Source organism: Triturus cristatus, chromosome 5_2 (assembly GCF_964204655.1).
Source record: "Triturus cristatus chromosome 5_2, aTriCri1.1, whole genome shotgun sequence".
In the NCBI taxonomy this organism is placed as follows: domain Eukaryota; kingdom Metazoa; phylum Chordata; class Amphibia; order Caudata; family Salamandridae; genus Triturus; species Triturus cristatus.
The window spans coordinates 21,657,517-21,671,847 of record NC_140588.1 but is presented as its reverse complement, the minus strand read 5'-3'; the positions used below and the strand labels follow the sequence as shown (position 1 = coordinate 21,671,847).

General features: G+C 44.5%; 1 protein-coding gene across 1 annotated transcript in view; it reads right to left on the bottom strand.

The window, feature by feature from the left end:
* ICE1 (interactor of little elongation complex ELL subunit 1) overlaps positions 1-14,331 on the bottom strand; it is a 591,393-nt gene that overhangs the window by 440,634 nt on the left and 136,428 nt on the right. The window contains exon 6 of the mRNA XM_085606774.1: positions 7,426-7,502. Coding sequence (XP_085462900.1) covers positions 7,426-7,502 — 77 coding nt within the window. The remainder of the gene's footprint in view (positions 1-7,425; positions 7,503-14,331) is intronic.

Below are 14,331 nucleotides of genomic sequence, written 5' to 3'. Positions count from 1 at the left end.
GGCTGCCAAGGGTACATATTTTATCTGCAATGACCGAGCATATACATGGTTGCCCCCTGATTTCTCGGGCACATGTTATATTGCAAATCTGCTACCGCCAACATTTACTGCAGTCTCTGACTATCACAAGACCAGAGTTGTGAGAGGCGTGATTAGTAAGGAGGATACTGCCGGTCAGGAAGCGGGAGATTTCTTTTTGGGTTTCCTGCCGTTTTGGGGACCTATGGTCAATAGTAGGAACCTGAGACAGCTGACTCGTGTGGTTGAATCCACTGTTAATGTTACGGCTAGTGCCCTTGGTAATTTGACAGCTGAGCTCCAAGCGGATCACCTCATGACTTTGCAGAACCGCATGGTTCTAGACGTCATACTTGCAGACCGCGGTGGGGTATGTAAGGTTATCCAATCTAGTTGTTGCATTTTCATACCAGACAACGCTCCAACAGTTTATCAAGCCATCTCCAAACTACATAAAATATCTGAGTCCATACACGTGGATAAAGGAGATTGGTCACTGGTGGGGTGGTTCTGGGAACTGATATCTGCCTGGGGTTGGAAAGTTCTGATGGTCATTGGAATGATCTTAGCCATCCTTTTCCTGTTCTGTCTGTGCATACAGTGTGCTCCTGCGATATGTGGCCTCTGTGCTACATTATGTGTAAGGAAACCTGTATCGAGGGACGAGCTAAGTAATAGGATGATGCTACAGCAACATCTCCATGACTTCGTGAATATTGACCTAGACTCGGATTGAAATGAGTATAGTTATTGCCTATGTAAGGGCAAAAGGAGGGTCTGTCGTACTTTGCAATTTGGGACCGCGTAGGAGGCAGGGCCCTACCCCTGTCTATCTCGGTAGTAGTGAACCGCGAATGGTTAATGCGGTATGTACAAGTGCTTTGTGTAACGTTTTAGCTATGACTGCACGGTGTATACGCTATTATACATCACTACGTGGGTTCCATTTTAGAGCGGTGGCCATCTTATGGTTGCCCTCACATAGGCTACATAGCATGAGGCAAATACGGGCCTTTTAGAGCACATGTGCCTTTCTTTGACTTTTCTGTGACCTGGGCAGCTTGGCTCCGCTGCCCCAGGTCAGTCCAGTCTCACGAGTTCCCCGTCCTCAGGCCACCTGTGATTAGCATCAGGGCTTGACACACCATAAAGTCTTTTCATCCTACACTAGCCTCCAGCTAATCTTTCGCATCTGACTGTTCCTGCTTTATGGCTTGTTTCCCAAACAGGAGATGCTCATGTTTATTGGGGCCTATCGATATCTGATGTGGGATCTGAGCCTTGCTGGGTAAATAATTGCGGGCTGGCTTAACTGGAATGTGGGATGGTCATCATGACTCTGCCTTTTCGTTTGTAATGTATACATGTAATGGCCATATCGTAAACTAAGGAATGTATGCCTGAAGCAGGATATTCTGTATTTAAGAAGAAGCCCGTTTCTGTGATTTTCGGCAGTCTCCTGAGAACATACACGCTGTTGTACTTCTAGGATACCTGTAATTGGTCTGCAGCCAATAAATTGATCTTTGACTTCACCCAGAAGACTCTGTGTTTCTGTAGGTCTGAAACAGGAAGAACCCGAAGTCATAGGGTGTGTTCCCCTGCACCGCTGGGCTTAAAATTCCCAGTACTTCATGTGCCGTCACTCACTGCACCCGCCTGCAGGAGGGATCCATGTACCCTCTTTGAAGTGGGGGAGGTTTTCCCCTGCACAATGAAAGATGGATCGGCTGCTTCAATTACTGTGAGTTTGCAGCTGGCTTGAAGGTATCGCATTACATGTGAGAGGGCCCTGTCCCTTTTTGCACCCGGCGCATCTCAATAAAGCTGCACCACCCTGCAAACAGGGACAGTGCTCCCTAGGAAGAATACAAACATATAATCTTATAACATACCTCGACACAAGAAGATAAGACTGGTATCTTATCACCATGCTCTAGATCATGGGATAATACCACCAGAATCTTATCACATACCTCTACTCAGCAGATAATACCACATCTTATCACGTAGCTCCACACCATGGAATAATACCACCAGAATCTTATCCTCTATACCGATCATGCGAACATGCCCCGTTAACATGGATAAGTCGCAACAAAGGTAACAATCCCAGGATGTTACAGTGGTTCCTTTCCCTCCAGCTCTTTGCCTTTCAGGTCCGAAATCAGGAAAGGAACCCAGAACGCCAACTTTCTGTCCCGTATTCCTTTCCTCACCAAATGGAAAGACTCGGGGGGGGGGGGGGGTCAGGGTCTGTGTCCCCTGGACTCTGACAAGGGGACAGTAGAACATACCTCACCTCAAAGGCCCACCCTTCTGCTTTGTTTCAAGCCCCCCTACTCTACTGATGAGATGCTATAAGCCACCGGGGAAGACGTAGTGTTTTTCTGCTACGGGCCCTTTAAGACCCAGCCGCCTTTGACTGACAACCCCCTAAGCCAGGCCCCTGAGAGGTCCGAAACGTCGGAAGAGGGGCACAAATGGCTGGTGCTGGATGAAGGGCGAGCGGACCACAGAAGTGAAGACGATGGGCAGACCACCCGAGCAGAGAACCACGCCGGACAGGACCCGGAGCGGCCAGAACCTGACTGCGTGAGATGGACTCGAGAGCCAGGAGGCCAAGGACACCATGAGCCGCCCAGCCGCATTCCAGGAGGAGTGTGGCTCGCACAGGTGCGTGCCAGGTTCCTGGGAAGCGGGAGGCGGGTAGAGGAAAAGACCCAGTCTTTTTGAGGGGGGACTCCCTGATGTGCAGTACTGGGGCTTGGTTGACGCCCGCTTGACTCCTTTTCTTTATTACACAGGTGATGGTTTCTTCACTAAACACTGCGCTGAGGTTCTGTATGACGGGTGTAGAGTTCCCTCACCCACTTTCCCGAAATTCCGCCATATTTTAAGCACGTTGCGCGGATACCGTGTTTTCTTTTTATCTGGTCTGGACTTTCTGCCCTGGACATCAGTGATGGAGACGATGCCTGGAGTAAGGCACCGCTAATTCCCCAACAAGAAGACATTTTTTTTTTCTTCGTTTTGTCTGGACTATTGTTATTTTTTAAATAAAAGCCAATGAAGACACCTCTGTGTCTGGTAATTCCTTCTGCCAGCGAAATTCTCCCACCCCAATCAGTGCTATTTTTGACACAATATTGTGTTTGTGAACCACCCATATAGCATCTCCATCCATCACCACAGTCCGCTCTGGATGGGCTAAGGAGAGGAGGCCTAACAATGATCTAATTGCAGTCAGTTGCCACCACTGCAGATTTTTTCAAGTCACCTCTGAAGTCTGCATACAATCCAACACATTTCTCTGATGTTGTGCCCACTGAGATATTTGGTGTCACTGCAGAGCCAACATATACATTCTGGCATGAGTCAACAGTTGGATGCAGGAGATCAACAATCCAAGCAGCCTCAAAGTCACACGCACCGAGATCCAGGACAGAAGCTGAAACACTGTGAATGCCTGTCACTCATGGAGGAATATTACATCTTGCCTCCAAAAGAGTGGGCGTGCGTCGGCAAAGACAAACTAAAGTAGTTTTGCATTTGCAGCCGTTGAGCGACGGTACCACACGTTGTCTCTACTGTCATTGTTGCCTTTGAGGAAAGCGGCCTCTGCCACAAAAGTACTGTAAAGCCTGTTGGGCTAGAGGAGTCTGATGTTGACAGATGTAGAAACCTTTACCATAGCCATGGAGAGGGCGAAATTCCTGGTGGAACAGCCTTGTTGCAGAAAAAGAGGCCCAATGAACGTGCTATGGGTTTGCTCTCTTTGGAACGATCGAAAGCGGAGTTCGTTTTGTCACCAAAAAAGCAAGAGATACATCAAAGAACATGCCTATTGAAGATGCCTGGACGTTACAAGAGAAGCCTATAGACCTCATCCAGGTGGGGCAGGAGGCATCATGGAGGAAGGGCATCCAACAAGGAGGGTGTGGGGTTAAAAAAGGGCTATGACCCGGCCAGCGGTGATTCCTGGTCAAAGCCCTTTTTAGCCCTTTTGTCGCCACCCTGCGAGACATCGTGTATTTTTTTTTTTTTTAAACAGAGTTTTATATAGCGCGAACTTGACCCGAATCGGGTATCAGAGCACTTTACATAGCACCAGTTGCATTACATGAGGACATATTCTTTTTTGTTAGGCACGGGGAGATTAAGTGATTTGCCCACAATCACAGGATGTTCAGCGTCATTGCCGAGACTCTAACCCAGTTACCCAGAGTCGAGGTCGACCGCCATAGCCATTAGGCCAACTCCTCTCCTATCTACTCTGGGGCCATCGACAACGCCCACCACTTTCCATTTGTTCCTTCCTATGCCAGTCAATCAATCAATCAAACAAAACTTTTTTCACCTTTTGTAATAAAAACCATAAAAGTCCATAATACATCACCAATATACATAAAAAAAATACCAAGGTCAAAATGCTTTCTTTTCTTTGGTGAAAAGCTGCTTGTTGCCCCGTATTGGGTGTGTTTTGACTTTGGTGGCGACTGACCCGGTCACATGTAGCCTTACTCATGGCTTTACATATTGTGTGTTTAGCACACTCCTTTTTTACATCGAATGGTCCTGCGCCTTTTCTGGTTGCTTGCCTGCCTCAGCTTGTTTGTGCGCCGCTTCTTCTTTCTTCATGGCCGCTGGACATCATGCATAACTATAACGGTCGGATATCAGGCTAAAGCAGACTCTACCATTTATTTACATGCACGGTATGAGTCTCCCCAGTGGCCAAGTGGAGAAGATGAGTGTGGCTTTTTTGAAATGCACACATTAAATGGATAATACAGCTACTTTATAAGTGGGAGCCAGTTTTGGTAAGGGAATTAAAGGGAACCCGCCTGCTTGCTGTTCCACCCAGGAAAATGCGCTGCATGGCTAGCAACTTATAAGGTTCCAAAGGCAAGACCTATTGGCTATGCCATTACTGGTTTCTTATTGGAAGTGGGTGGGGGGCAAAACAACATAGGGTGGGAGCAAACAACAGGACAGAGGGGAGTGGGGGGCAAGCAAAGACAACGGTAGGGAGGGTGGGGCAATCAACGACAATGGAAGGAACAGGGAGGGAGAGAAGTACATATGGGAGCTAGCTGAATAAGATGCTTCCTTCTAGAGTGTTTAAATACAAAGAAAAAAGTAGCTTCTACATAAATGAGTCGTGGAAGGACACAAGAAATGCGCTTACATTCCAAAGGAGGGAAAAACACACAAAGAGGAAAGAAGCATATAGCAGATGACTAGTAGGAAGCATGCACATGGAAGTGATAATAGGTGACCGCTAACCCCAGTGATTGAAAACAATTCTGTCTAGGCAAACCCTTAAAGCTACTGCGGACTGAAAACTTTTCTTTTCCGTCAACTGGTGTACAGATACACTGTGATAACTTCTTACTGTCAAAAATTGAACTGGAAAATTCAGATCAAAAGAAAAAAGGGTCCCTACTAACTTATTTTACGCTAACCCTTCTGGATGTGAGATCACATTGTTTTTGTTTATCAAAATATGCACATCTGTACCACCGCCATCTTATAAGTTACATGTGATTGTTACATTGTTCGCTACTTATGGTCAACACGGAATAGAATGCAAAATCTAAGTTCCCTTCTGAGCCTATTCAAATATTAATGTGAAGCTAGGGCAAACAAATACACCTAGCTTGTAACTGAAAACGCAAAACCTATCAGCTTTGCCAATAACTTAATTCAGATGCCTAGATTTAAAAATCTACTGGTTACAGTCATGTCTTCCAATGGCTGTGGCACCCACACAACTGGCGTAACAAACCGGAGCCTCTGGTCCAGCCAGGACCAACCAGATCCCGGTCTCTTAGGACTAGGCATCAATTTTACTCAGTGATCTCTCTGGACCTATATGAGATAGAACTATGGTTCAAAAGGTTCAGAATGAGGATGACATCTTCTCTCGAGTTGAACAGGAACCCACACACAGGGCTGAAGACCGACTGCTTCCTTGGCTCTCCTGGGCTGGAGAAATGGGGATACAGGTGAAGCTTGGTTTGGGATGGTGCACGGTCACGTGTCTTGACTTCTGAAAGGGGTGGAGCGACTCACCGACCCAGCAGCTTGTATGAATACTCTTCTTGCTCCCTCCTGGGAAGCCAAGCTTTGGCAATTTTTTTGCAATAGCCAGGTACATCACTAACAGTGGAGGCATTTCAATGAGAGACTGATAGAAAAGTAAGAAAAATTTTAAAAAAATCAAGGGAGAAAAGGCTAGAAAATAACATCTTAAGTGAATGGTAAAACAGTTGAATGTTAAATAAATTACAAAATGGGCATAATCCAGTGCTCAGTGATAAGGAACAGAGGTGCTGAGAAAAAAGATCTAAATTAACTGCCAGTACAAAACATAACAGATACTGCTGCAACACTGATGAAAGGATCATTGTTAAAATGCAGCCTCAGGCAAATGCTGCCTATTTGGCTCCACTGACCTTATCTGCTTCCTGATAAGTTCATAAAAGATGTTGTCACATACCTAGCTCCCACTAGTACAAATGTATGTCAGTGCAGTCTATACATCATAAATCCACACCCCCTCCCCGTTCCCCCACACAAAAAAGAACAGCTATAGTATTTTGCACATCAGCAAGGCTATTCAATGTTCATGACTACAATAAAGGTACTGTGTTGACGAACGTGCTTATCTTAACCGTTCGAGCAATTCTTCATGTAACTCACTGACTGACTCCTTGTCTGTAGACATGTTTTTCAATTGATTGAGTTTTATGTCATTCAAATAACGGATGCCTCACTAAGACTACCTGTAGATGTCTGGTTTCACTTTGGCCCGGTAGAATGTTGAGAGTCCATTGAAGATGGGTTTACTGGAACCTGAATTCTAATATATGTAGACAAACTACAAATATACATCTTCTTAATCCAGTGCTTTCATCACAGGCTACATTCTGCAAATCATTAAAACTCTGACATAAGGTACATTAAACTCTACGTCCTTAGTAGAGAGTCAGATTATTAATGGATGGAAAATACTGATCTGTGAACCAGGGTGGTAACATCTAGAACTGGCTCTGGATCTATGACTCAAGTGCCCTTGAAGCTAATTGCCCCATCACCAATACTCTTCGGGAAGACTACCTTGATATGGAATGCTGTTACAAAGGTGGTAACACGACCTGCTGAAGAAGGTTCATGGGGAGGGTGACGTTCAAGCCGCTCGGAGCAGGCCAGGAAGTGGCAGCACCAGATTATGGAAGAGGAAGCACACACTAATCTCAGCAGCAAAACACTTAAAATGACCCACTTTTTCTTGTTTCTGAAGAAGCAATTTTCCATCCTGCTACTAAGTGGAATCACCTTCCATCAGTTATAGAACAGAACGATTAATTTTGCTAACTTTTTCTTAAATAGGACACATACCCAAAATCTGATTGTTCAAATTCTTCTTTGAGATGAATGTATTCCTCTTGGATGTCCTGATATATCTTGAGGGAGCTCTAAGGTCAGAGAGAAAAAATTAAACCTCAACATTTCCAATAAAGGTCATGAATGTAATATATTAATATTCACAGATCAACCATAGATGAACTTAAGCGTTCCTATTTTTTATAGAAATCTTTTATTGGTTTTAATACAATAACGGTAACAAATACAAAAACATCTTCAACCAAGTGACATCAAGGAAAGGTTAGCACAGTTTGTGATATACAGCCATACAGAAGTATTACAACCAAGTTAAGCTCCACTACCTCAACAGGAAAGACTGTCAGGAATCAGTATCAATGGAGCGGACATAGTCAGTCGAAGTAAGCACCTGCGAGCCCCCGGTTCTACAAATCTGGCCAGGAGTTCTGACCGTACTCACAAATCTTCCACCTTTTCATCACGTCTACATTTTCCTAATAAATCCACAACAAAGAAGTGATGTGAGATTAAGCCTTCCCTCGTTCTCCCACCAAATATATATAACTCACTTGACGAGAAGGACATCTAGCTAGGGGTAAAGAAAAGATAAAATTAGTCACCCACTTTAGAATGGGCCACTGGGTCCCACATGGGTTAGGGGAAAGGAAGAGAAAGTAATTAAAAGTCCAAGGAGGGGGCCAGAAATAAATGTGTAGGAGTCACCAAAGGAGGAAGAGAACATAATGGCATCTCCTCAGTTACAGCCCATTCAGCCACATACATCACACATCTATCCACACTGGGGCCTTTTTAACCCATCCAGGTAATCTCAACTCGTCTTTTGGTCAGAAGCAACAAGTGTAGGAATTTAAATTCCATTTTCCGACCCTTCCATCGTCTGATATCGCCCAAAAGGCCAACAATCAGGTCCGCCGCTCTCACTACAGCAGCCACATGCGCCACCATAGATATCAAGATAGCATGTACCACTGAGCAGTTCCACACCAGATGCAAGGAAGAAGCCACAGGAGTCTGACATCTGGGGCAGGTTTACTGAGATCAATTCTATGTAGAAGTTGTGGTGTCACATATGTGCGGTGAAGAAAATGTAAGTGGAAACATTTAAACCTGGTATTACAGGAGATAGACTCAACCAACGTGCATATTCTATTCCATTGCGCATCCTTCAGTTGAGCTCCCAATTCACTATGCCAGGACGCCTGGGCAGGGTATGGGATGTGCACACAATCGCCATCATGGGTCTGTAGAAATGGGAGACCAAATGGCAACCCCCACCTGGTTCCAGCAGTCCCCAGAAAGTGAGCAATGTGATCGGACATGCCGGAAATGTGGGCCATATATTACGAACTATGGCTGCTACACCAGCATGTATTAAGAATTGGCCAGGTCCTAATCCATAGTTATGTTGAGACGCCTCAAAGGTAACAAACTCATTGCTGGGGTATAATTCACCCAGCGTCTCGCAGTCGCCCTCCCTCCAGGCAGTTACATCCACAGACTCCGCAAGAACTCGAAATTCTGGCACTCCACTAAGAATGTTTCTTTTTGTTAACGGCTTCCCTGACGATGCTTTGTGGGTGACTCTTGCTTCCTGCACCCGGCAGATAATTACTGTGCAAGTTCCTGGCTCTGCAGGAGGCACAGTGATTAGAGCTGCGGCACAGTGATTAGAGCTGCCTTAAAAGTTTCCAGAGGCGTCAGAAGCAGACCTGCTGGCTGAGACCCTCTTGGTTACTCAGCGAGTCTGTTTCATTTTTGCAACATTTCGTCTGTCAGCCTGTTAATTCGTGAATGGATGAAGACAGGGGGAAGGTACGATTCATCTTGTTTCTAATGCTATGGCCGGCTCTACCCCTCCCCCCCCTCCAATGTCCGGCCCATGGCTTACAAGAGAAACAGGAAGAATCTTACCTTCCCCCTGTCTTCATGCATTTACAAACTAACAAGCTGGCGGAAGAAATGTTGCAAAAATGAAACCGACTCGCTGAGTAACCAGGAGTGTCTCAGCTAGCAGGTCTGCTTCTGAAGCCTCTGGAAAGGATTAACAGGACGGGGGTGCTTTCAGATGCATGATATCTCCCAGAATAAAGGAGAGACAGAGTCCCTGGCTCCACCCCGCCCCCTCCTCCAATGGCCCCGTCGGCAGAGCCCAAAAGGCAACGGAGAAGCAGAGCACTTAAAGCGCTCAGTGAGGCTTGTGCCTTTTTTTAAAGAAAACATTGAATTATTTCTCGCCGGGTCTGTGCTGCGGTCGCCTTCATGAACATTATATTTTAAAACTGCAGGCGAAAGGGGTAATTTTTTCTAAGAAGCGGAGAGGGTCTGATTAATGCTTTCTTTCCTCAACCAGACTTTTGCAGCACGAGCAATAAATCACCCTCCTTCCGAAAACACAAAGTTTGGGCGGATAGCTGCCCTGAAACGGAGGATGGAATTTTGAAAGAAATGTCAATTTCGAATAAATCCCTGTGGGTTTTGGTATTAGCTGGTCAGTATTTGCCTTAGAATCAGGCCTCGCGTTTGTAAAACTGAGGCGTGCTATCATCCCTTCTTATAACCTCGTTAACTCGCTAAGGTCCGCCACATTCTTCAAGAGAATAAAGTTAATTTTGACAATTTTCCCCATGACTGTACTTAAGTAAGGAGGTTTAGTTGTGTCGCTAATACAAGTCACTCTTAAAATTAAATCCTGCCCGTCCTCTAGCTACCAACAGGAGCAAAAATGTATGTGCACACTAAACACCAAGATGATCAATTATCAACGAGCCAGGTGTCAAATGCATCACTCTTTGGTGCAAGTTGAAAAGGAATTCCATTACGTGTGATGCCTTTTAAGTATTATTCACTGGTCACTGGAATCATGAAACAGAAGCTCAAATTATGCGGCACGTTATGTATTACCCAATTGTTTTTGTTTTTTTACACGTTAAACACTATCTAAGCAAAGTCTGATTAGTTTCCCTCCGACACCAACATACAGAAATAAGCAACAAAGTTCAATATTCAACCTCTACGAAAAGCCTACCACCAGAACATGCCACTGCAGTGTTAGTAACTTTTAATCCGGTTGAGCTAGAAACAATTTGTTAAAGTCTGCAGACAATCCTTGTGGCCGACAGAACACCCGTGATCATTAAGAAAGCTGGTGGATAAAATTACGGTCAGGTGACTACGTCCATCGGGAAGACTTCAACTCCCAGGCGCACTTGCTGCTGCGTGCTAAATTTAGCAGACCTAAAGAGCAATTTGACCTGGGGAGAAACCACGCTGAATGCGCACTTTCTATTATTACTTCGAGAGCGCAATGGCCAAGCTGGAAAACACGTAAGGGATAATGTAAAGTGCCATCTATTTTCTAAAAGCTTCCACCAGCAGAACAAGACCGCGAGTGGTGCGCACGCACTGTAAGGAATGCAGATACCACCCTGCGCGCCGCTGCTTGCTCCCGCAAGCAAAACGCCGTGGGAGTGAGCAATAAACAAAGAGGTGGAACATGTGTCCGCCTTTGGCCATTTGGGTGCTTTCATTATTGAAGCCACACGCAAAGGCCAATCAAATGTGTGGGAGTTGCTAGACACATACAGGAAGTTTTGGAGCGCTCACAAGCAGCCTCTCATAAAGCAGCACTTGCGCGCTGCGCTAGGCTCGACCTAAAAAGGGGAACCTTTTTGCTGGGAATCACAAGCTAATAAAGACTTTCAGCAACTTAAAAAGGTCTTCATGGAAGCCCCTTTACTTCAACATCCAGATCCATCTCAACCTTTTTTTGTCGAGGCTGGATGTGTCACAAACTACTGTGGGTGGTGTCCTGTCGCAACGAGACCCTGAAACAGGATGTTTGCAGCCTGTTGCCTATTTTTCTAAAAAAAAGAGAGGGAGCTGCTTGCCATAAACCTCGCCTTCCAAGAATGGTGTCATCATCCCTTGGGAGCAAGATATACCATAACCATCCATACTGATCACCGTAACCGTTAATTCTGCTATAACATTAAGGGTGCCGGGCTGAACCAGGCTGTGTGGAGTAGCAGAGTTCTCTCTTTTTCTTGTCCCATTCCACATCCCCTATGGGACACCTGCCGGGACTCCTATAGCGAGTTCAGTAGTGCTGAGAGGTGTTCTAGGAGGAGAAAGAAAAGTTAATCGCTCCTGCAGACAACCTGAACTTCAGGTGAGTGGCTGCGCCACAGTCTTACAGCCCCAAGGCTGCTCACCCACGATACCATTAATAGAGCACATGGGTTTTACATTGAGCTCTTGTACACTTTTGGAGAACTCCTGGACTCTGTGCACAGTATAATCACATAGTTATAATGTCTTATACAGAGACAGCTTCCTTAATCTCCTCTTGGGAGGCTGGGTTGAAATGTTTGTGTTTGAGAACATGTGTTTTAATGCGCTTTGTTTCACCTGTGCCTCCTTTTTTACCTCAGATATCCACACAATGTCTTGTGAAGGTGTGTATAGAAGACCATGTCGCTTCTATACAAATGTCATTCATGAAAACATTTGTTATTAAAGCCAGTACTGTTCCTTTCTCTCTAGTTGAGTTTCTGCCCAAGTGCCACTCTATCTTCTAGCATGTCTGGATTAATTGGACTATCCACCTTGAAAAAGCAGAAACTACTTTAGGTATGAATTTTGGGTTGGTGCGAAGAACTACTTTATGAAGCTGAAAGAAAGGTTCTTCTAAGGTTAATGATCACCAACTCACCTTGCAATGAAGAAGGCAATCTTCCAAGAAAACAACTGTAAAGGACAATCGTGCAATGGTTCAAAGGGTGGATCCATGAGTCTTGCAAGTAGAATGTTGAGATTTCATACCGGTGCCAGAGGTATTCTGGGTTTTTAAGCCTTCCATAAAGGCTTTAATCAAGAGGACTTTGAACAAAGATAAATGCTGTCGGTTTCGCAAATATGCAGCTACTGCTGCAAGGTGCAATTAAATAGATGTGTAAGCTAGATTAGTTTGCTGTAGGTGCAGAAGGTAACAAACAATGTTTTGGACAGAAGCAGCTAGAGGATTAATTTTGCTATAATTACAATAGATAACACATTGTTTCCATTTTGCTGCATAACAAGCTCTGGTAGAGGGCTTTCTTGCTTCTTTTAGAATAGTCATACAATTTGGTGGCAAATTTAAGTATTCAAACTCTATGACGTCAGGAGCCAAATTGCTAAATTGAGCTCCTTGAAGTTTGGGTGTCTGATTTCTCCACGGTTCTGAGTGAGAAGGCTTGAACTGAGGTACAGCTTTTGATGGGGAACAACTGAAGAGTTCCAAAAGTGTGGTGTACCATGGTTGACGGGCCCATGTGGGAGCTACTAAAATCAGTGTGAGCAATGTATGCCTGAGCTTTCCAAACAGAAACAAAAGCGAGGGTGTAGGATCCTGGAGGTGAAGTTTGAGCATTTTGCGTTGTCCACTGTGACAAACAGATCTATTTGAGGGAATCCCCATTGCTGAAAGTATGGACGGAAAACTTGGGAATTAAGTTCCCACTCATGTATTTGCCGCTTCCTTCTGCTGAAGGTGTTCTGCCAAAAGATGAATTTTGTGATGGATTGCCCAGCTCCAGATGGTCTGAGAGAAGCGTGACAGCTGGAGAGAATATGTTCCCTCTTCTTTTTGTACATAATACATGGCTCTCATGTTGTCCATGCAGACTAGTAAAACAAGCATTGGCATAGCCAATAGGTCTCGCCCTTTGGGACCTTATGTGTTTAGCCAGAACTTTTGACTATGTTGTAAAGCATTGTGGCTGCTGTGCATTATGTTGAAAAAGTAATAATAAAAAGTGTTAAGCATTTTTGTTACCTTTATACAAACGAAGACGACATTATATACAACTGAAAAACCTGGTTAAAAAAGATTTTAACACAAAAAAAGTCTTCTAGTTTTTTTGTACTTGCACTGCTGGCAACTTCTTCCTGCCTGTTCTCATGCTTGTTTGTTATGGGGGAGCGGGACATAAATAACGGGGGAGTGGAGTTTGGAAAACAGTAATTTAATTAGAACACAAGCAGCGGACGGACACTAGGGGAGAATCAACAGATGCCAGATTCCAAGGGCAGACTGACGTGATGCTTAGGTGGTGCGCTGATGCAAAATGGTGGTGGTGAATGATGTCTGGTGCTCAGGTGGTGACACTATATACTGTGGATTGGAGGTACGTTGAGGATTTGAAATAGGTTGTTTGGTGTGTAATTATGTGGTGTGTATTGGAAATATATGGAGTTGAATTGTGTGGCCTAGAACTGTGGTGTTGAGTGAAATTATGCTCAGTGAAATTGTGTCATGTGTGGAGTGCATTTATGTTGATTGATGGTATGTGGTATAGAGTGCATTTATGTGGAGTGTATCTATGTTGCATTGAGTAGAGTGCAATTATGTGGCGTGTAATTATCTGGCCCTGAGTAGTATTATGTGGACTGTATTTATTTTGCATTGAGTAGAGGGTAATTATGTGGTTTGTAATTATGTCGCACTGAGTGGTATGTGGAGTCTATTTATGTTGCATTGAGTAGAGTGTAAATGTGCGCCATGTAATTATGTGGCACTAAGTGGTATTATATGGAGTGTATTTATGTTGCATTGAGTAGAGTGTTATTATGTGGTGTGTAATTATGTGGCACTGAGTGTTATGTGGGGTGTATTTGTTACATTGAGTAGAGTATAATTATGTGGCATATAATTATGTGCCACAGTGGTATTATGTGAAGTGTATTTATGTTGCATTGAATAGAGTGTACTTATGTGACGTGTAATTATGTGGTACTGAGTGGTAGTACGCTGAGTCTAGTTATGTTGCAATGAGTAGAGTGTAAGTATGTGCCATGTAATTATGTGGCACCGAGTGGTATTATATGGCGTGTATTAAAGTTGCATTGAGTAGAGTGTAA